Source organism: Leuciscus leuciscus (assembly GCF_965113295.1).
Source record: "Leuciscus leuciscus genome assembly, chromosome: 13".
Classification (NCBI taxonomy): Eukaryota; Metazoa; Chordata; class Actinopteri; order Cypriniformes; family Leuciscidae; genus Leuciscus; species Leuciscus leuciscus.
In genome coordinates this window covers 14,549,896-14,572,965 of record NC_138737.1, presented here as the reverse complement: position 1 = coordinate 14,572,965, position 23,070 = coordinate 14,549,896, and the positions used below count along the sequence as shown (strand labels likewise).

Here is a 23,070-nt window from a genome sequence, read left to right as displayed (position 1 = left end):
AATTCACATTTGATTCACACTCGATTCACATTCAATTCACATTCGATTCGATTCACATTCGATTCACATTCAATTCACATTCAAATGTGAATCAAATAGAATGTGAATCGAAAGTAAATCGAATGTGAAAAAGTTTCTTATTGGAATCTATGCACTCTCTGTATCCCTACTTTTAGGGATACAACAGCTTGTCACTGGGTTAGTACCCTTAATTTGTACCTTATTTAGCCCTAAAACATAGTAGTACCTTAAAGATACAATATGTATTTTTTTTTTTTTTTTTTACCTCTTACAATAACAAAGGCGTAGATTAATGACGCGCCCTGTTCACGTGACATTATAAATAAGTTTTTTCACAACGTTGCAGAAACGTATTTATAACGTTTTTATCACGTCAGTGCGTCTCCTTGCAATGTTTTAGAAATGCACCTAATTCTGAAGAGAACACATGATATGCTAGTAGACAGCAATCCATATGAGAGAGAAGTCTGGAGTGGAAGGTGGATCTGGAACTGACTTCTAGGTTGCTACATTTCTCTTATGTTTCTCTTGTCTTCACGAACTGCCCTGAAATACAATTCAAACATCAACAACTATTAATACAATTTATATAAAACACAAATATAGAATATAAAAAATATTAAATAATATAGAAGTGATTACTTGCATTCAGCGTTGCTGTAGTACGACCATAAGAGGACACTCTTATCACGATGTAGGCTATTTCACACCGATAGTGTTCCTCGTTCCCTTTTACTATGTTATGAAAGGCATTTTTCTTAAATATTATAAAATGCTTAATTTAATTTCCCTTGGCATTTATTAACTGAGTAAAATAATGTTACGTGAACATCATTAACACTCTGAGGAAGGATGTTGCAAAAATAAAGAGTCTCAGGATGCCTAAAATGCACAGGTCATTGGGACTTTCTTTCAGATCCACTCGGGGTAGGCTAATAAAAGCCTTTTTGTTTACACCTTTACTTTGAAAAGTTACAGCTCTCAATGAATAGGAGGTGCTCAGACATTATACAGTCACTACTGAGGTATGCAGGTCACGACGTCTTGTGTGACAGGTTTTTCCGCCCATGCAGAATTGTTTTAATGCACTACACAGTTAAACGCATATGCGCTGACATTTAGAAATATAATCTCCCTTGAAGAAGCAAACACGTCCATACTTTGCTTTTTTGTTTTTGCGAATGTTATCTGCTAATAGAAGAGACAGGATGAGTATCAATGGGAAGCACGTGGCTCTCGGCCAACAGTGCAGATCTAGAATAAGCATGACTGCAGATCAGAATTACAGGGCACCAATGGGAGTCACCCAATGGGAGTCACAATAAGCCTTTTTTCTGTGTCACATGGTTTGATCATGGGATAGGCCAGAGCCTGCCATAAATCATATGTACAGACAAACAAAATATAATAATAATAATAAGAACACAATTGAAATTAGATGCTCTTGTACTTAAATAGCCTACATTGTAAGAATATAAGACTATAAGAATATAATGTCATTTATTTTATCCCATTAAATGCTGAAATCTGAACTGGTAAACTGTTTAAAATGTCGGAACATGGCTAAGAAAAATGGCTGAGCAAATAACTGACCCGACCCTTCACTTTCATGTTTCCAAAGTCACTGAAAAAAAACTTGTTGGTGTTTTATAATGATAAAATGGTTAGAATCTGGGGGAAGATTCAATAAATGTGTTCATTATGATATGACTCAGAGAGAGACTACACAGTTATGTTGTGTTATGTTGGCTGAAGTGTGAAGTGCATCAACAGATGCTTCTTTCTTCCATGATGCACATTTGAAGGCTACATTATTTTCCACTAAGGTCTCACTGAGAATACTGACAAAATGAGTCAGGCACTTGCTTCTATTTAGGCACATGAAATGATTTTGCTGTTATATATATAAAAAAAGAAGAAGACAAGGGGTGCAAATAAAGTAGCAAATGCAGCTTGTTATTAGTCTTTTAAAGGAAGTACTTTCTGCAAACATTTAAATGTGGAAGATCATGCATGGCTTTGGTCACATTATCTGAGAATCGCATTCTTGCTAGGGCAATTAGTTAAAAACAAAACAACCCCCCATCTATATAAAAAAAAAGATTTTACAACATGACTTTACTGTTAAATCTTTGCATAGGACAAATGACTAAAGGACAGTGGGGTTACTGACATTATGATTATAAAGCCGTTAGATTAATAATTCACCAAAGATAATTTGTTCATATGAAACGCAGGAGTCATTTTTAAACATGATACTGTCCTCCTAGTAAATGTGACGTGTCAAACTAACTTGACCGCACAGGCTCACGGAAACATGAATGCGCAGTTATGGACCAATCAGAAAAACGCACCAGTCGCTGCAGCCAATCAGATACAGTCTCTGCAAGGTGCATTCTTTTCCCCGTTATTCTTTATTTTTTGGGGGATGCTCATTTTTGAAGTGTTTAACACGAAATACTGTCAAGGATACAGTTTATTCCAGCGTCTTGGATGGTCTGCGATTTTTTTGCGTTCTTGTAAATTATCTAGATAAAAAAGGGGTGTTGAAATACTCTCTGAGGAGGCAGCACTAATATGAGCAGCAGGGACCTTTCGCTGTCACAGGCAGTCTGTTTTTGTTGATACCGCCAGCAGCCGCTGACGAGGGAGACACGGAGAAATTAATGCGTATTTAAACAGCAACACAATCGTTTTGGAAATACACTGAAGAAAAATGCGAGGCCTTGGACACTTTATTGCACTTTTATTTTTTCCCATTGCATTTTGTGTGGATTTCCATGTGGAACCAGGATCCTATAACGCGCACCGGGTGTATGTGAAGTCTCCAGTAGCCGCCAGAAGTCTGATCGGGACGGGATCGGATGCAGATATTTCGAGGGTTCACAGTCACATCCAGAAAAGAAGCGCTGATGTATTCGACTCCTGTAATGGCTTAAAGGAATATGAAAGCAAGTTAACTAGCAACACACACAACGTAAGTTCACTTGAAGCACCGATGCAACCCCGTGGCTCTGCCTCAAAACCTAGGGATCTTTACCTAACCATAGTAATATTAATTAACTACATGTACTTACAATAGGGTTAGGGTTTGGTTTAAGGTTTATTTACTTGCAATTATGCATATTGTACTGCTATTACTATAGTAAGTACATGTAGTAACGTGTAACTACGTCACTTTAAAATAAAGTGTTACCCTGTTTTATTTGTTAGTACTTTAATTGCTAGTGAGTAGTTCAATAGTGACTATAAATATGATGGATATCAAATGCATTTGTAATATGGACTAGATACTTGTCACAATTGTATTACTTGCTAAAAATGGAAAAATAAGAACTAGTAACACAGCCTGTCACATTTGTTCAGCTCAAACGCATTCAAAGTTCTTGTAAAAGCACTTTAGTTTTGTGATAAACATAATTGTAAATACTGTAAAATGGGATTAAAAATGCAAGTTTTCTTTTTATATTAGATCATTTTCAAAACATAGCCCTCAGAATACGTTTCTCTTCCATTTCTGTTTTTATAACTATAAAATGTTGACGGTTGTGTCCTTGACAAGTGTAACTTTGGCTAGCTGCAGTTGTAGAACCAGTTAAACTGGTATGACAACCTGTTTAATACCCCCCCACCCCACCCCATCCAAATAGCTATGCCTTTCTAAAGCATGTTAAGTTTAGCTAAACCATATAATTCATAATAAAAACTAGTATAAGTTTTAATATTACAGAATGGAACAGTAAATAATACTGACACTAGTCATTGCAACTTAAAATGACTTCCTTTTCTCGGAATAATTTGTGTAACCACAAATGAACCACAAAGCAACCTTGCTTCTTGTCAGATGAGGTTAAACAATCATTATGGGTTGGTTGCAACTACACCTTTTTGAACTGTCAGCTCGTATACTTCACCAATCCTCTGATTAACTTCCTCTGTTCATTAGTCACAGATGTGTCAACCTTTTTTTTTACACAGTCCTACTGTGGTCTGATACATGTTGAAAGTTGTCTTAATAAATTCAAAAGCTGTGACAGGAACTGCCACAGTTGTTAATCAACAGAAAATAGTCCCAAAGTGTTTTAGGACTGTGTTTACTGACCTTTCGGCCTTTATATAGCATTTGGATGTATGTTCAATTCTAGACTGTGTTCACTAGATGGGATTAGAAGATTTAACTGTTATTTAAAGGGACACATATGCAGCCCAGAGAAAGAAAGTGAAAGGTATTTTAGCCATTCTCCTCATCCAATCCAGGTGCACTGTGGATATCAGCAAGATAAGTGCTTTAAATGAGAGAATACAATCAGCATTGTTTTTTGTTTTTTTCACACTTCCATTTAGCACATTGACTTTGAAAGTGTAAGGAACCATTTCATGTGACAAACAGATCAATGTTATGTCTCACTTTTGTAACACATAATATGAATTATAATTATATTATAAGTTATATTAACAATTTGGCTTTATATGCATCATGATCAAATTATTAATACATTTAAAAAAAATTCTCAGAGTTAAACAAATCATCTAAACCAGTAGTTCTCAACCAGGGGGGCTTAGCAAACTAACCTCAGCAATAACTATTATTTTTATTGAAAAACATACAGAATCAGAATCAAAATGAATTGTATTTAATGAATTTAATATATCAACACTCCCAATTTCTGTACATAAAAAAGTTGTCATAATTACGGCAGAAATGCCAGAGGAAATGTACAAAATGGTAGGCCTTCAAATAATGTATCTTTAAATGAGTCAAAAAGATTGAGAGCCACTGAATTATAACACTGTTGTTTTGATGTCATCAATTTCACAATTCATTCCTATTTTTTTCATTTCAGTAATTTGTAATATCAGTCTTCATTGCTCTATTTTCAGTTTCGCGGTTAAGTGTCGTGAGTATAGTTGCTAGGTTTCTGATTTAGTTTTTGTTTAAGGTTAGCATGTGCTTTGCATAGGCTGATAATGTCTTTCTAGGACATGCAATATTAAAAGCTTTATTATGTGTTTGAAAAGTCTTATATTTTGTCCATGACCACGCACATTTCAGTATTGGTTTTGTTTAATATGAATAAAATGTGTTTCTTTCAGTGGACTTTTCAAGATATCAGTGGATCCGTGTCTCTGGCCTGGGTGGGGGACGGAACTGGGGTGAGTTTCACTTTTGATTTATTATGTGTACACACTATCATACGCTTGCTGTTCTGAGATGAAGTCTCCGGAAAATAACTTCCACCATACTAAAAATGTCATTCAAGGTTAGTTGAGGAGTCTTAGCTTTAGGTTTAAATTTAGACTGTCTAGGTAATCTTTGCAGATCTCTTTGGCTGTTTGCAGTGCTCACAAAGAAAAAAACACAACTATCAATTTGGCCAAATGCAAACTCATAACCAGTTTGACCTTTCTCTTGCCCCGGTACACATTCAAGGCCATGTCGTGAAGTGTTGTTTTTTACTCTGCCCACGGCTGCTGTGCACTTTACTGCAATAAAAACAATACTTCGGCCTACACTACCATTTCAAATCTTGGAGTCTGTAAGAATTCTCTTATGCTCACCAAGGCAGCATTTATTTAATAAAAAATACAGTAATATTGTTAAATATGATTACAATTTAAAATAACTGTTTTCCATTTTAATACATTTTAAAATGCAATTTATTTGTGTGATGGCAAAGCTGAATTAACCCAGTCTTCAGTGTCACATGATCTTTCAGAAATCATTCTAAAATGCTGATTTGCTGCTTAGGAGAGTCGGAGACATTTCTTATTTTTATCAATATTGAAACAGTTGTGCTGCTTATTATTTTTGTGGAAATCTTGATATTTTTTCATCTTTGATAAATAGATCCAATAGCATGTATTTGAAATAGAAATATTTTGTAACATTATAAATGTCCTTCCTGTCACTTTTGATCAATGTATTGCGTCCTTACCGAATGAAAGTACTGATTTCCCAAAAAAAAAAAAAGGTTTCTAAAGGTTTGTGTCAAAGGTAAATAAATGTCTCTATGCCTCAATCTTAGGTAGTACTAGCCCTGACAACGTTTCAGGTGCCATTAGTCTTCCTGCGATTTGGTCAGTCTAAACTGTATAGGAGGTGAGTACTGGTTTGAATTGTGTTTGTTCTTGTAATACCAATGTAGAGTTTGCTTTACTCCATGTCTTTCTCGATCTTCCACTCCTCGTTACAGTGAAAACTATGGAAAGTCGTTTGAGGATGTCACAGACCTCATCAACAACACCTTCATCAGCACTGATTTTGGGATCGCTATAGGTCCGGAAAACTCTGGCAAGGTGGGCAAGACATGTCAAAAATCCAGCATTTGAGTATCTTCTCCCAATAAGCCCACATGGACTGGGGAGCTGGATCAGTTTGCTATGTTAAAGATGTTTCTCATGTTGCTGAATTGGCCTGTAGACACTCAAATGCAGCATGTCAATCAAAGTAAAAATAGACTAATTGAACTTTCTGTTCTTTGCTGATTTTCCGATACTCAAAGCAATTATAGGGATGTGTGACAGCACTTTAAAGTAATCAAAGTCCTGATTTTCTTTCCCTCAGGTGATCCTCACAGGAGATGCTTCTGGAGGCACTGGTGCCAGAATTTTCCGTTCAAAAGATTTTGCCAAGACTTTCGTCCACACAGAATTGCCCTTCCAGCCTCTAATGCAGATAATGTACAACCCTCAAAACTCTGATGTGCTTGCAGTCATCAGCACCAAGGTGAGAGCCTATCAAAATTTGTGTTATTTCTTTATGGGTATCGAAAAGAAAGTAACTAAGAGCCATTTGATCAGTGAATTTAATTAGTGTAAATGTATACACTTTATTCCACAAAGTCTGCATCATGATCACATTTTGCATTTAAGTCCTTAGTTTAGACTCAGTGAAGTTCAAAACTGCCATCAACACATATTTGGTTTCCTGAACTGATAAGATAAAAACATGTTGTGGTTATCTAAATGGCATGATAGCATATTAACCTCATTGACAAGATTCTCTGTCATTAATGGCACAATGCCTCCCCACCATTTCTTTTTATATATTGACGGTTTACAAGTTCATACAACAAAATAATCTGGGGGCCATGATCATTTTGTGAATATGATCAAAGAGTTGAATATACTTATTGCAAATATTGGCTATTCACTTCCTTCTCAAGTATATTTGTAAAAACAAGAAGATGATATACAAGATAAGAAAAGATAAATACAAGAAGATATACATAGATTGTGTAAATAATTTTTCCCTTTTTTATGCATTTAAAGTGGTGCATTGCTGCTTTTGAACATTAGCATAATACCATCTTATTGCTGCTGTTTCAGAATGATCTCTGGATCTCTAAAGATTTTGGTACAACATGGAAGAAAATTCATGAGATGGTGTGTGTGGTGAAATGGTAAGATCTTTTAATGATTGTAAAACCCATTTACGCCTTTAGAATGTGCTTTGAGTTTGTGGAGAGACAAGGGGGTCAGGGTGGAGTGACTTTATATGGTATGTTTTACTTTTGGACCAGTCAGTATAGGGAGTTCTGTATTGTTTTTTCACGGCTGCACATCCAGAACACATAAAAACACAAACATGCAAATACGGCCACCATGGCAGCAACACGAGACATTCTCTGCTGAGTCACTGTGCTTTTCCACATGGCTCAGCTTTCAAATGTCCGAGGACACTCGGCTGCTCCAGATAAACTGCTGCATAAAACTTCAGTTGGATTATCCAGTTTTTTGTTTGTTTTTTTGCTTGAATTCAACAGTCCCTGGTTTATACATGTCAACAGGGAATAGTTATGTTGACAAGGAAGTTCTGCCAGGCTTATCATTTATTTGCACAATTAATGTTTGACCAAGGGAGCCAGGTATATATATATATATAGTTCCTTCATTCCTCCTCTGAGCAATCCTAACTTAAGGAAGGCCTCATCCACTTACTGTACACATGATATGAAGTTCTCACGTGACTTCAGAAGCCAGTAAAGTCAAACCAAAAACATGGGTTGTTCCTGTTACGCAGTTTCTTTTTAACTGAATATCATATTCATATTCAAATTAAAACACACTATTCAGAATATGCTTGTGTTGAATTTTAAGGATGTATTTCAATATAAGCATATACCAGAGTTTCAGAAACATGCACCATTTAAGCTTAGCCAATTTATCAACTTTATTTATTACATCTTGATTATTTAAACAATGGCAAGAAACAGCCTGGGATGATTTAGAGTGATACCACAAAATATCTCAGAATTCATCAAATTGTGATGTTTGTGGTGTTTTTACATCCTTTTTCTTTCTTTCTTTTTTCATTTTTAGACTTTGCATAGCACCCAGGAACATGACATCAGTGCCTCAAACCATTATATTGTAATATTGTGATAAAAACTAACTTATATAATTTATTTCCTTAAAAAACTGTAAGTTTAATATATATCCAATATATTAAGTATGAAAATGTGCTGCATGTCTCGGCCCACTTACATTTAAATTTTAGAGACTGTTTTCAGTTATGTTGCAACCTGAAAACTCCTCAACCTGAGTCACTCCCTTAGGTCTTATCTTAACAATACGTCATATGATCTGTGACAATTGTAGATATCCTGTTACAACAATGCCATGAATTTTAATGGAGAATCTCCATGCAACCAGTTTCTTGTTGCATTGTTCGTGTTATCTATAAATGGAAAATATGGTTTGTGTGGTGATTGTAATAAACTGTCTCCTTCCTTGACATTTTAGTGTTTAGTACGTTTGTACTTATGCTGCAAAGTGCAAACAAGTGACTAATCTGAAGTGAACCGAAGTGAACCTGTTTTATGAGGTCTCTTGAGTTTAATCTCACAGATCAATTCTCTCTTCATCATTTCCTTAGGGGAATGGATACTCTATTCTTCTCCATCAACCTCAATGGATCCTGCTGTGAGTAATATTTATCAACTTTGTTGATCTAAGGTGTGGTGACATGAATGTGTTCTGTTCTGTCACTAGTATGTGTTTGTATTGATTTCTTATGTGTGTTTCTGTACATCCTTGGGCATTAGTTACTGTAATAGTTGACTGTAAAGTTAACTGGTTAGTTACAGTAAAGTTGAGTTATTGTAATTCTGATTACATGAAAATGAAAGATCTTCAGATTGCCCTGCCAACATTTTCTAAAATACATAAATGTAAGATTTATACATATATTTTTTTTTTGAGAGAGAGAGAAATTAACTTTTTTAAAGACATTTATAATGTTACAAAATATTTACATTTCGAATTAATGCTGTTCTCTCTGTAAACATTATATTCAACAAAGTATCCTGAAAAAATGCATCACAAAATATAAAGCAGCACAACTGTTTACAACATTGATAGTAATAAGAAATATTTCTTGAGCACCAAATCAGCATATTTGAATGATTTATGAAGGATCATGTAACATTAAACTGGAGTAATGGGTGATAAAAAATTACATTTCAAAATATAATAAAATAGAAAACAGTTATTTCAAATTGTAATAATATTTCACAATATTACAGTTTTCAAACAAATGCAGCCTTGGTGAGCATAAGAGACTTTCTAAACATTAGAAAATAAAAAAATAAAAAAACTTTTAGTGTATTTATGAAGAGTTCAGATGCAAAAGCCTCTAAGTGCCATCTGAAATTTTCTTCTAGAATGATCATTTTTATCAAGCTCGTATATTTAAGTTCAATAATTTCACTTAAATGGCAATGCAAATTGCCTATTAATTGTCATTTAAGTGAAATTACTTAACTTAAATATATATATATTAATTTTTTTATGTATATGTATTATTGTATATTTAAATAACAATAAATTAATAATATTATAATTTGCAATAATTGCACATCTATAAATTGATTAACATTTTGCTGCAACATAATGGCATATAGTCATCCGTGACATTTTGAAGAAAAAATGTTACCCAGCTAGATATTTATCCAAAATTGCAACAGCAGTTCACAAAACGTTTTCAAAATATAAAAACAAGTACATGTTTAATTAAAATTTATATTAAATACATAAAAATTTAATTAAATACAGCAACGATAACAGTCCTGTCAGCTGGCCCAAAAGCGGCCGTCCCTACTGTTGAACCCAACTGAGTAAAAGTGTATACTTTTTAAGCTTCCTTTTCATGATGTTTGGCAATGTGTGCATGTGCTTTTTTTGCAAGAGGGGATGTCAGTGCAGTGTCCTGTGAGTGGTGTTGCTCATTAACAGTGTTTAGATAAAGTGTTGATAGAATTTTTTTGAATTAGAATTCAGCATCCCACAGTGGATTTGACTCCGCAAACCTTATGTTATTGCTATAGAAAAGCACGACACAGGCAGCGGCCCAAGTGCTATCAGCAACTCATAAAAACCAGATGCATATTTCTGTAGTAATGTTACCTCACTCTTTTTTGTTTCGTGTTTTCAGTTGATAAAGGAACGCTGGTGCTGAGGAAGTCAGTTGATCTTAGTGGTAACTTTAAAACAGTCGCTGAGAGAATCTACTCCTTTGGGATTGGTGGACGCTTCCTGTTTGCTTCAGTTATGGCTGGATCAGGAAACGTTATGCCGTCAGCATCAGAGGTGTGTGTGACTGACCGACTGTGCACCCGAGTGTGAGTGTGTTAATGCGTGAATGTGATGTTTTAACTATGTGCATGTTCTTTAGGACATTTTACGTGCAATACATGTGTCGGTAGACCAAGGTGAAACATGGAACATGGCGCAGCTTCCTCCCGTCAGTCATGAGCAGTTTTACTCAATACTAGCAGCCAATGATGAAATGGTCTTCATGCATGTAGATGAACCAGGAGGTCAGTGTTTCCTATTGTTTCATTTACCACAACCATAATATATAGGCTTACAACTAACATTTCTTGTTGTAGAAACCATCATGCCACACTGCTCTATCGATATATTATTTATTGTAAGTAAATGCTTTATTGGTTAACCACTGGCATTCAGTAAGATCAACAAAGAGTGGAACATTGATCAGTTGCAAAAAGAAACAGCATTTTGATCTGTGCTACTTTATAGAGCTCAATGTTTCTATATTTTAACTGTATTGTGTGTTTTTTTTCCCAGACGAAGGGATTGGCACCATCTATGTGTCAGATGACAGAGGCACTGTGTATTCCAAGTCTCTAGAACGCCATCTGTATACGACTCCAGGGGGTGAGACAGACTTCACGAATGTCACTTCCCTCAGAGGAGTCTTCACTACTAGCGTGCTGAATGAGGGTATGACTACATCCTACATAAGACGAATATACACTTATAGTCTGTGTGTATTTAACCTCAGATTACTCTAGGAGGCCTGTATCACTTGGCATACTTTAATCAATATGAAAAGCAGTTTTTAAAAAACAGCTTGCCGTTTACTTTCTAAATATACATTTAAAAATGAACATGATATTTAACTTTCCATACACTACTGTTTAAAAGTTTGGGGTCGGTAAGATTTTTAAAATATTTTTGACCAAGGCTCACCATTTATTTATATAAAAATACATTAAAACAGTAAAAATTTTCAATATTAATACAATTTAAAATAGCTGTTTTCTATTTTGAGATATTTTAAAATATAATTTATTCCTGTAATGAAAAAGCTGTTATTTTAGTAATTCGGTGATTATTTACTCACCCTCATGTCGTTCCAAACCCATAAGACTTTTGTTCATCTTCGGAACACAAATGAAGATATTTTTTATAGTTTTTTTCTAGACATACAATACAGAAATCTCTCATCTCAGGGGGACATGATTGAGGGAAGCACGGTCATTCGAAAATACTACCGGGTTTCTACTGATACAAAGCTTAATGCTAATCGGTGAAGTATCCCTTTAAGTCTTTTCTGAAATGTCAGAGTAATTTTTATGCTTCTCTCTATTTGTCTTTTTCTGCTGAAGACAACTCGGTACAGACAGTAATATCATTTGATCAGGGAGGTGAATGGGTTCCTTTGAAGAAACCTGAGAATAGCAAGTGCGATCCTATGGCCAAAGAAATGGTAAGAATCACTTTGAATGGAAGCTGTTATAATTGGACAGAAGTGACCAAACAGTTAAAATCCTTGAGAAGTCTAACAGTGTGTTTATTTACTTACCTTGTGTTGTCTTCCTCCTGTGCAGTGTAGTCTGCATATCCATGCCTCATACAGCACCTCCATGAAGCTGAATGTTCCCATGCTGCCTCTGAGTGAACCCAATGCTGTTGGACTCATCTTGGCTCATGGTAATGCATGTACACTTTTAAGAAAAGTCCAAAGTGCAATTCAGTTCTGTGGCATAAATTGTAATGTCCCTATTTTAATTCATTAATTAATTCATTTTTTATTTAATTTTTAATAAATTATAACACATAAAAGTCATTAATATTAAATGGATAAAATAGATACAAGAAAAGTAAAGATGCAGTAAGCAATTTCTGAGAAACACTTTTGATATTTTAAATCATCCCAAAAAAACACCCCTTCATTGCTCCCCCAAAATTCCTGATCACGCAATGCAATAGTAGATGGCCTTCCTGCTTAGGTCTCTCCAGTGCTAGAAAGTTTCTAATCTCCAATATTATCGTGCTGTTGGCTGATCATAACTTTTCTTTTTCCAATGATATTCTTCTGACCTTTTCTCTTTTGTAATGTCTCTCAGCCATCTCTCTTTCTACAGTCTTTCTTCAAATCTCCCTCTTGCTTCCTCTTGACTGTATACTCCTCCCACTGCTGATTGGCTACAAGTGTGTTGAGGTGCTCGGTCCAATCCACTTTCAAAAGTTTTTTTCAGAAATCGTTTACTGCACCTTTAAAGATAAAGTGTAATTTCTGCGTCACCAAACAGAATTGCATAAATAATGACTTCCATATAATGAACCTTTCTGCCATCCCACTTACTCTTTTTTTAGGCAGCGTGGGTGACGCACTCTCAGTGGTTACACCTGATGTGTACGTGTCTGATGATGGAGGCTACACCTGGCAGCAGGCTCTGAAGGGGCCGCATTACTATGCTATCCTGGATTCAGGAGGCCTGCTGGTGGCCGTGGAGCACAACCCATCCAAACTCATCTCTGAGATTAAGTGAGCTTCCTGTAGTTCTTGAGACGAAACCCTTACTATTGGCTTTTATATGGACGGTTTTCCATGCCAAGCTGAAGAATATGCTAATATTTCCACATGCAGAGTGCCGGTACATGCTGTAAAACTCATGGTTTGTGTGTCTCTCAGGTTCTCCACCGATGAGGGGCAATGCTGGCATGTTTATAAGTTCACCCAGACGCCGATGTACTTCACAGGGCTGGCCTCAGAGCCTGGTGCCCGCTCTGTGAATGTCAGTCTCTGGGGTTATGAAGATGCTTTGATCAGCCACTGGGTAACTTACACCATTGACTTTAGAGACGTGCTGACACGTAACTGTGAGTGACCAGTTCAGTTTGAACCACACAAAATCAGACATTTATATAATTATATAATTGGGTTTAGCACAAACTAATCTGTCGCTGTCTATTTCCCAGGCACAGCAAGTGATTATGTCCAGTGGCTGGCGCACTCTGATGACATCAGCGACCCGGAAGATGGTTGCATGCTGGGTTATAAGGAAAAATTCCTGCGTGTGAGAAAGGACTCTGTGTGTTGGATTGGCAGGGATTACATAGTCACCAAGCAGCCCACACCATGCATCTGCACACTGGATGACTTCCTGTGGTGAGTGGAAACCAATTTATTGTAGTTCTGCTTTTTGTAATTCTACTTTGAAAAACATTTTAGTTTTAGTTCATTTGAGGAATGGATTGTTTAGTTTCAGTTTAGTTATTTCATGCCTATTTCTATTTCATTTTACTATATTTTATTTCAGTTAAATATATTACTAAATTCAGTTTTAGTAAAAAATTTTGGACCGCATGTTTGGACGCATTTTCAATGCAATGGTCAAATGAACTTTTGTCATATGTTGTATTGTCATTTGCTAGTAGAATGTCAGATGTCTTAGTCCACACAGACTAGAGATGCACGGATCAGCTCCAAATCATTCACCCACCACCCAGCCGAAACCTATGATTTTCTCGCACCCGATAGTCACATTACAATTATTCAAATTTTCAGTGTTAAGCATGATGATATGTTACATATTACACTGAAGTAGGCTGCTTTTAAATGAACATTTTTATTTAAAGTAAAAGTTCTTCTTTTGGCAAAATTACATTTCCTTAATAGCCTAAACACAGGCTTTACTCCCTTAAATTGGAATGTCACTGTTTCCGTCATTGCGACTTCCCAAGCCCACACACAAGAAATGAAATACGTTCAACCCAAGCAAAGGCTAGACATAGGCTAATTTATTAAATTAATGTCATATACATACAGTGGTTCACAGCCGTAACATAGGCTATCATCACATACCCATCACTTAATTCGTCCTGGTTAACTACTACACGAAAATAATCAAAATGTTTTGGTTTCAAACAGAGATCATCCCACGATTCTGAACAGACAACTAAAGAAAATAACATGTCATTTACTACAGGTTCTGACAAATGTTAATTGCTGCCGTCTGTTTCAAATGTTTAATAATTAATCTGAACGAATTATTTTTTTATTTTTTTTACTTTGAATGATTTAATGACTCGCTCATAAATACTTCTTTACTTTTTTAAAGGGGTCATCGGATGCCCATTTTCCACAAGTTGGTATGATTCTTTAGGGTCTTCGTGTAAAGTTTGTAACATAATTTGGTTAAAATTCCTCAATGGTTGTCTAAAACAACACCCTTTTTACCTCCTCAAAAACAGCTCTGTTCACATGACCCGTTTCGGTGCATGTCTCTTCAAATGATAATGAGCAACTCCTCACCGCACCCGCCGCACCCCTCTCTTCCTTTGGGGCATGTCAACACAAGACACATAACGTGCTGCCTTGGTGGACAGTATACAAATGGCTGAGGGCTGAAATATGCTAATACGGGACAGTCCATCAGAGGTCGTGGGCAGAGCATGAGCAATATGACATCATATTGCACAGACAATCCAAACGGCTTGATTATTGAGAGAAAAAAAAGGAGTGAATGGTGATTTTTTTCATTGTATGGTGGTTGTGTCCACACACTGCAAAGACACATTTAAATGCAAACACCATATAAAAGTGAATTTTGCTTCCGATGACCCCTTTAAACAAATCTCTTGCTCGATTCAATGACAAGTACATTTTTTAAGTCACTTGTCACCACCTGTTGGCATAACAAATCTTTATTTGAAGCGCCATGTTACTTTTTAAAAGGTGATTTACTCTATTTTGATTGCTTCCATTTAAACTTTTTTTATCCAGTTCTTCTGTGAGAATATGTGAATGTCTTCTGTGAATAAATGAATTAGATTTTGTGTGTGTTTGAATCGAGATCGCTATCTTTTAACGATTACTCGTGCAGCTATATTTCAAAGTTTTCAAATCTTCTCTTCCCTCCTGCTTAGTGACTTTGGATACTACCGTAAAGAGAACAGCTCAGAATGTATTGAGCAGGCTGAGCTCAAAGGCCACGATCTTGAGATCTGCATCCACGGGAGAGAGGAACAGCTAAAGACCAGTGGGTAATGCCCTCTTTGGATTTTTCTCCATTGCTTGAAGACTACATTTTTGTCTTAAAAGTAGACAGTTGAGAGTCAAGGTTTTTCACTTGCTTTAATACCTTTCATCTGGTTAGCGCCTGCTAGCTTCTCTTTGACTTATTAAGAGAGCTCTAAAAAAACATGCGTATTATAATTTATTTACCAGGTACAGAAAGATTCCAGGTGATAAATGTGAGGGAGGAAAACAACCAACAAGAAAAGAGATTGACCTGAGCAAGAGATGTGTCAGCAACCTGCTGGCGGAACCTCAGCTGCTGGTGAGACTGCAATTACCTTGCTACATATAGAGTGGTGCAGGTTTGCCATCATTTTGTTGGAAACGAGGTAGCTAACGCGGAAACGAGTTAGCATTTTAGCACTTCTGGTTCCATTGTCCCGAAGTCAATGGGTTTTTGGTTAAATGGCTGAAATAAGATCTGTGGTGAACACAAGCTCAAAACTCTTTCACGTTTTATTCTATGACATAAAACAGGGTTCCCACGGGTCCTTGAAATCCTTGAAAGTTTGTGAATCTGGAAAAAAGATTTCAAGGCCCTGGAAAGTTTTTGAAAATAAACACACATACTGTAGATACAGGTCCTTGAAAGTGCTTGAATTTATTTTGTGCAAGAAGTTTTCTGGGGAAAAAATCCATATTATTCCCTCCGGTCCGCTAATGTGTTATTTCACCAACACTTCGTGGCCTATGCGGATTAATGCTTCCTTAATTTACGTTAGTTACGCGCATTTCCGCGTTATGTTAAGTGCTTCCCGTATTAGGTACTTTGTGTTTTCCGTTGCCATGACGTTCACGCGCGCACGAAACTACTACGATGGAGCCTCAACGTTTGTTGTTGGACACAACAAATGTGTCTCCACATTAAGTCCTTGAATTTGAGGGTATTGGACCTGGAAAGTCCTTGAAAGGTCCTTGAATTTGAAGTTAACCAAGGTGTGGGAACCCTGATAAAATACATCAGTGTTTTTTGCGATAATCCAAAAGCCTATGGAAAAACATATTGGGTTTTATTTTGTCGAGGGAACCAGTGTGATGCTAACTGCCGATTGGCCTATAAAGTGATGTCATACTTGCCCCACTTTATTACTAGTTTAATAGTTCAGACAGGGGTTCAAATGTGTATACAGCATATACAGTATATACATATATGTTCATCCAAAAATTTAATTTTTGGAAGACTATCTTGGCCACCTTTTTGGAATATAATACATTTGATAATAATACAATTTATAATACTTTTATGGTGCTTTTTTCATTTTGGAGTTTAACAACCCCAGTTTCAGGGATGAAAGAGACATTGAACAATAGAAATTATTATAAAAAAATGATCTTTCAGTGAACTATCCCTTGGTAGTAGTGACAGATTTAAAACTATTTAAAGTAACTATTATGCTATTTTAAATGTTCCAAATGTTGTAGCCCCTACAATAGGTTTTACATGCATCCAAGGTCAAAAAACACTTTAATTTTCTCATAATATACATTGCACATCTCCTCAAAGAGAATACAAATGGTTTGTTCTAAGATTCAGTCTCTCTAATCGCCTCCTTTCTAAAAGAGCCTACTCTGCTCTAATTGGTCAGACGGCCCAGTCTGTTGTGATTGGTCTTACAATGCGTGTTGGAAACAAAACGCCTATTACCATATCTGAATTTCAGCTCGGGAGGCATCCTCAGTGCTTGATACACAGTGTTTTGGACAGTAACAATGGTATCCATTTTACATATCATCCTTTTGAAATACATGCAAAGCGGATTCGCAGTGCTGAAAATAGCATCTTCTCAACACGACGACAACACGACCCAAACTCTTCCAGGCCTCAGCTACAACTACATTGTTTGAGAAAATAGAACATTTTCATTTCATGCTGACTATAAACCTCAAATACTTGTGCACCGTTGTTCACCCTGTATCTCTATAATCCACAGACAGATAAATCTACCTCACATACCGCCCCTATCATTGCGATCGTCATTGCCATCCTGCTGACCGGTGCAGTGTTTGGGGTTCTGTTTGTAAAGAAGTATGTCTGTGGCGGAAGGTCAGTTTGCTCTCTAGACATTTTATGGGTTACATATAGTATATGTTTAATCATATCAAATAAAATAAACATCCTGACAGTAACCTGTCTTGGCCTCAATATTTTGCAGGTTCCTGGTACACAGATACTCAGTCTTACAACATAATGCGGAAGCCAACGCCATAGATGAACCACTGGACACAGATGTGGCTGGAGCACCTAAGATTGATTTCCATGATGATTCAGATGAGGTACAGATTTGGACAATCTCACACTAATACATACACCTGAATGGAATCTTCTTTGGTATTTGTTTAGGGATAAAAATGCAAAATAGCTGATCTTGCTAAATTAATGTGTGTTTTTGGCAGGACCTACTGGAGTAAAGCTGTGCATTAGGTGAGCACAAGGAGCTACATTTCCTGTCATTCAGGCATTACTGCTGCTGTCTCTCTCCTCTCTCTAAAGCACAAACCAGCTGTCAGCTTTCTCAAACTTAATCTACCAGCTAATGTCACGTGCTTCCTTCTTCTTGACCAATGGGAGGGAACCTGGTTGCCTCTCCACCAATAGGATGATGAGGATCAATCTGATGATTCTGTTCTCATGATAGAAATTGTGGTCTTCTGGGCAGGATTTTAAGGATCAAACCTTGGTTTGATGAGACTGTCACTGGGTTACTTGTAAAATACTTGCTTTTCTTTTGATGTCCAGATGCCCTTACGTCAGAACTAGAGGTATATTATTATTTCAGCAGGAATTTCATTCAGCAAAAAGAGAAAAATCATATCATATGCGATGTTTAAAATACTGTGCTACTGAACCCTGACTGTGTTTATTACTAAAATGTGATCATGCCTGCTGTCAAAGCTTTAGTAATGTCCACTTTACTGTAAATAAGCAGGTGCATTAATGAATATAGCAATAAAATGCTGAGAAACAGGCAATAGATTTGACTTTACAAAAAGGGAGAATATATTTATAATTTAAGATTTATGAACATTATTAATTACCTGAAACTGTGTAGCTAGGCTGCGAGTTTGATAAAGTGGGATTGTTATATGGACAAATAACTGTAGAACATGGAGATAATCTTCACATTACACATTTGTAAATAAGCAACTGTCACACTTGACGGTTAGGTAAAGTTTTGTAATAAATATTTTTATGAACTAAATGATGCATGTAAAATAGAACACAACTGTAGTTTGTGTACAACCTTGAACATTTTGCCCAAATCAAATTTTGTAGTTAAATAGTTTTATTAGATTTCGATGTTTGTGCTGTGTCTTGGTTCTCGTCTTGACAGCAGGACAGTACCATGTTATCAAGAGAAAAAGTGTGACTTTTTTTTTCCCGCATAAAGACGCCTAAAACCTGATCATGTGTTTGTGTGACAAACCATTAGTCGCAATAATTTTGCATGTGTTAATTATTTTCATGTGTATGCAGCAACTTCAGCGAGGTGAGAACAGATCCAGTGGTCTGAAGTCTTTGACCATGCGATTTGATTTTTGGATATTCAAATGCAATAGAGCAATTTAGAACCTTTATATTGGTACTTCCTGTTTGCATAGATGCTTGATGTCTGATGCGGTGAGTTTTTATTTTATCAAGTGTGTATTATGCTATTTTAAAGGTTCCAAATGTTGTTTTGGAGATCTCCTACAATAGGTTTACATGCATCTAAGGTCAAAAATCACCTATTACCATATCTGAATTTCAGCTCCGGAGGCTTGCTCAGTGCTTGATACACAGTGATATGGACAGTAACAATGGTGTCAGTTTTTTCATATCAAATGCTGTTGAGCAATTTAGCACCTTTCCATTGCTACTTCCTGTTTGCATAGATGCTTGATGTCTGATGCATTGTTTTTTATTAAGTGTGTATTTAAATATCATTTCTACAGTTAATTTGGAACCATTTGTTTCAACATCTCTTGCAGTTGTTTGCTTATATTCACATACTTAATAAAAAGTCCCATATTTTCTTAAAAGACAATCTCCTTTGCAAAACCTATGAGTTATATATGGTGTTAATAGGTATAAAAACCCTAGTGTATGTTTTGATTCAAGTGCCTAGCATGGAGGCAGAGCTTGTGCCTTCCAGTGAAATAGAGATGAATTAAAAAACAAGAACAATCTCATTTATGAAGAATTACCACAAACTATGACAAAATATTTCAGTTGATGAAAAGATCTGTATACATTTTATACAACAAAATAAAAACAAACATGCCCCTTAATTGTTTAATACTTATTGTCTTACTCTCCATGCTTGGAAATAATAATAATAATAGATGCAATGTAGATGAAATCTAAAGCTAAATAAATTTTTTTTTGCATTGTGACAGTGATTTTATTTATATGAGGTGTAATGTCTTTCTTCCTGTGCAAAATCAATGTACATATTAGTTGTGAAGTTCTGTATATACAGCAATTCCGACTTTGTATCTGTTATTTTTTGCTCTGTATATTTGGAACTGTTTGTTTGAGAAATAAATTGATTTGCCCCACTGATTTTGTGTATATATATTTTTTGCTCATAAGAGTAAAAAAGCAAATGCGATACATACATACGCAAAAGTGCACAATAAGCCATTAAGTTTTGTTACAAATTGTAACAATAAAGTTCCTTCCAATTAAATAAGTTTTCAATCAAAAAAGAACAGGCCTAGACTTTAGCAACAAGTGTCTTGATAAACATTGAGGACTTGGCAGCCACTCAAATTCTGTACAGGAAGTTGCCTTCTTTGTCAAAAAAATCGCTTCCCTTCTGTTTCACTGAACTGGGGTTTTTCTGCAGCGTTTGTGCGATGTACTCTAGCTCTTCCTCTGTCAGAATCACCCCATCCCACTCTTCTTCCTCCTCCTCCTCCTCTATATCATCTCTCATGTCCATTTTCGCTGTAGAGTCAGGCTGCTCCTGCAAAGCAGGTGTCAGTTTGTGTACAGCGGATAGTACTTGAGATGGTACTATGTTTCCACCAGAGGGCGTCAGTCCAGTCTCACCCTCCCCCTCCCTCACTGCAAGAGCTGTTTTACTCTGTGTTGTCAGGGCACCTGTTTTTCCGGAGGAGAGTATGGCTGGTGTTGCAGTCTTTGGCAGTCTGGACTGTTCAGTTTTGCCATCTCTGAGAGACTGCTGCCCTGTATTGACAAACACTTTAGAGTCCTGCTTTAGCTTTCGGACAACTGTTGGGGTGAATTTGCTGCAGAGGACTTTGGAGATGACATCAGGGCTTACAGAGAAACCCTCAGCTAATCTCTGTAGTGTCCATTCCTCTGGGGACTCCTGCTTTAAGTACCTGGGAAAAGAGACATATGAATGCTCAGTGTTTGAAGGGGCGGCAGATAACTACAATATTTTGGGCAAGACATTATAAATATATATATATATATATATATATATATACATACATATATTATGTTATTACATACAGAAATGTGTTTGATTTGAAATGATTATATTACCTAAAGTTTCATTTAAAGCATCTGCTAAGAAATATATTAAAATTACACTTTTTTATATATATATAAAAATACACTACAATTCAAAGGTTTGGGATCAGTAAGATTTTCTCTTTATAGAAAATTAATACTTTTATTCAGCAATGATGCATTAAATTGATTTTAAAAAATGACAGTAAATAATTTTGTATTGTGCTAAAAGATTTGTATTGCACATAATGCTATTCTTTTGAACTTTCTATTCATCAAATTATCCTAAAAAAAGTGTCATGTTTCCATGAAAATAAGCAGCATCATAACTATTTTCAACAGTGATATTGCTAAGAAATGTTTTTTGAGCACCAAATCAGCATATTAGAACGATTTGCAATCACAGGAATAAATTACATTTTAAAATATTAAAATAGAAAACATAGTTATTTTGAATTGCAATAATATTAAACAATATTACTGTTTTTACTGTATTTTTGATCAAATAAATCTTTTTTTTAAATCTTACCGAGCCCAAACTTTTAAACGGTAGTGTACATTTAAAAAGAAATATTAAAATACTGGGCATAGCAAAAAGATTAACACTTAATTTATATATTATTAATTTGCAACCATAGTTACTTTTTCAATGAATTAATTATCTGACATATTGAAACACCAAGATTTCGTACTTAACAAATATTAAAATGAATACTAAAGTCCTTCAAGGAGAAATGTCTGACAGCTGAGCTCAATGCTGTGACTGACCAATCAGAATCAAGAGCTGTGTAATAAACAGACATATTCACACTGATACCTTATCTGTTCAATGGCATCCCAGGTGAGTTTTCTCTCCGGGTCTCCAGGATTGTTCATTTGCCTCTTGATTATGTGAAACTTTGCTGCTTTACGCCTTCTCTTCTCTTCACTGCACAGGAAATAATTTTAATACATGAAGACTGAGGTATTTGCTTTTGTGCTCCTGACTGTATGAGGACTCACCTAATAATAGAGTCCAGTTTGGCATCCACTGCATCCATATCGTGGTCATCTTCAAACATATCTTCCTGTTGTTTCTGTTTTGAATGTGAATCAGAATACCTCGGCGACATCCTCCCGTATGCGCCTCGACTGGCATGGCGACAAACAGGTCCTGGGAAAGGGGCCAGTTTGGTGGCCAACATGTAGGCCATTCTCCATGGTGTGACCATTCTGCAACAGTCACAAACATAAAGATAGTGACATCTGAAATTGCTACTTAATCCAACATAAAAAGGACTATTTATCAAATAACTTTTTATAATAAGAATCTGAAGAATAATCTGAGAACAAACTTAAAGTCAAGTTGTTGTTTTGTCATTTAAGGCTAGTAGACACTGGTCAATTTTGAGGTTTTGGACAATTTTGCTTCCATACTTTGTCTTCTTTCAGACTGGCGAAAAGGAAACATTTAAAGTACATTTTAATTTTATTACACTTTATCTATTAGCGTCTGTAGATTTCAATAACAATATATCTCTTTAAAGACTGTTTTGTCAGAATTCGTTTTTTTCTCTTTGTGCAGCCCCAGAACCCCCCACTACAATAATAGCACATGCCAAACTTTCAAGTTTTATTCCTATCTATACTCTGAAGGTTTTTACAGTTCCCCCCCCCCCCCCCATATGTCATTCACCTGATTTATGTAACATTTTATTCCTAAAAACTGAAAATAACTATTTCTACGTCACTTCTTAAACGTGAGCTATCGTACAAAAGGTCAAATTTACCTTGCTCTTTTTTCGTAGCTCAAACTTTACATTTATACAACCATAAAATGTCAAATTGCTGTGCGTTTACATTTTGTAAACAGTGCCTGTAAAACACTCACATGTTCCTCTTGCTCTACTCTCCTTGCTTCCACGGTGACATTATTACACCGGAAGCATGTTTATGCTGCTGGTTTATTCACGCATGCGCGGCAGTCATTGGA

General features: G+C 35.9%; 2 protein-coding genes across 4 annotated transcripts; one reads left to right on the top strand and one right to left on the bottom strand.

Moving 5' to 3' along the window:
* Positions 1-2,458: 2,458 nt before the first annotated feature.
* Positions 2,459-20,177, top strand: sort1b (sortilin 1b). 2 transcript variants are annotated; one of them, XM_082189286.1, is made up of 21 exons: positions 2,459-2,998; positions 5,116-5,175; positions 6,048-6,121; positions 6,216-6,318; positions 6,587-6,748; positions 7,351-7,424; positions 8,900-8,946; positions 10,457-10,611; positions 10,697-10,841; positions 11,113-11,268; positions 11,937-12,037; positions 12,159-12,261; positions 12,928-13,099; positions 13,247-13,434; positions 13,534-13,723; positions 15,484-15,600; positions 15,785-15,896; positions 17,566-17,678; positions 17,788-17,908; positions 18,029-18,056; positions 19,110-20,177. In XM_082189286.1, exons 1-20 carry the CDS (start codon positions 2,738-2,740, stop codon positions 18,041-18,043), a joined length of 2,469 nt encoding a protein of 822 aa, XP_082045412.1. In that variant the 5' UTR covers positions 2,459-2,737; the 3' UTR covers positions 18,044-18,056; positions 19,110-20,177. The 2 variants fall into 2 exon arrangements, with proteins under 2 accessions (XP_082045412.1, XP_082045411.1); XM_082189285.1 differs by having other exon boundaries at positions 18,029-20,177.
* ngrn (neugrin, neurite outgrowth associated) lies at positions 20,175-23,066 on the bottom strand. Of its 2 annotated transcripts, none has more exons than XM_082189359.1 (4): positions 22,969-23,066; positions 22,101-22,310; positions 21,916-22,026; positions 20,175-20,965 (listed from the first exon to the last, which is right to left on the bottom strand). In XM_082189359.1, exons 2-4 carry the CDS (start codon positions 22,307-22,309, stop codon positions 20,383-20,385), a joined length of 903 nt encoding a protein of 300 aa, XP_082045485.1. In that variant the 5' UTR covers position 22,310; positions 22,969-23,066; the 3' UTR covers positions 20,175-20,382. The 2 variants fall into 2 exon arrangements, with proteins under 2 accessions (XP_082045485.1, XP_082045486.1); XM_082189360.1 differs by having other exon boundaries at positions 22,868-23,003.
* Between the last annotated feature and the right edge of the window lie 4 nt (positions 23,067-23,070).

Excerpts from the sequence above, each read along its gene's own strand:
- sort1b (XM_082189286.1), top strand. The coding sequence starts at position 2,738 with ATGCGAGGCCTTGGACACTTTATTGCACTTTTATTTTTTCCCATTGCA. Across the intron at positions 6,749-7,350 it reads TTGCAGTCATCAGCACCAAG|AATGATCTCTGGATCTCTAA; the intron begins GTGAGAGCCTAT and ends CTGCTGTTTCAG. Across the intron at positions 15,897-17,565 it reads TGGCGGAACCTCAGCTGCTG|ACAGATAAATCTACCTCACA; the intron begins GTGAGACTGCAA and ends TATAATCCACAG.
- ngrn (XM_082189359.1), bottom strand. The coding sequence starts at position 22,309 with ATGGTCACACCATGGAGAATGGCCTACATGTTGGCCACCAAACTGGCC. Across the intron at positions 22,027-22,100 it reads AAACTGGACTCTATTATTAG|TGAAGAGAAGAGAAGGCGTA; the intron begins GTGAGTCCTCAT and ends TTTCCTGTGCAG. Across the intron at positions 20,966-21,915 it reads GATGCCATTGAACAGATAAG|GTACTTAAAGCAGGAGTCCC; the intron begins GTATCAGTGTGA and ends CTCTTTTCCCAG.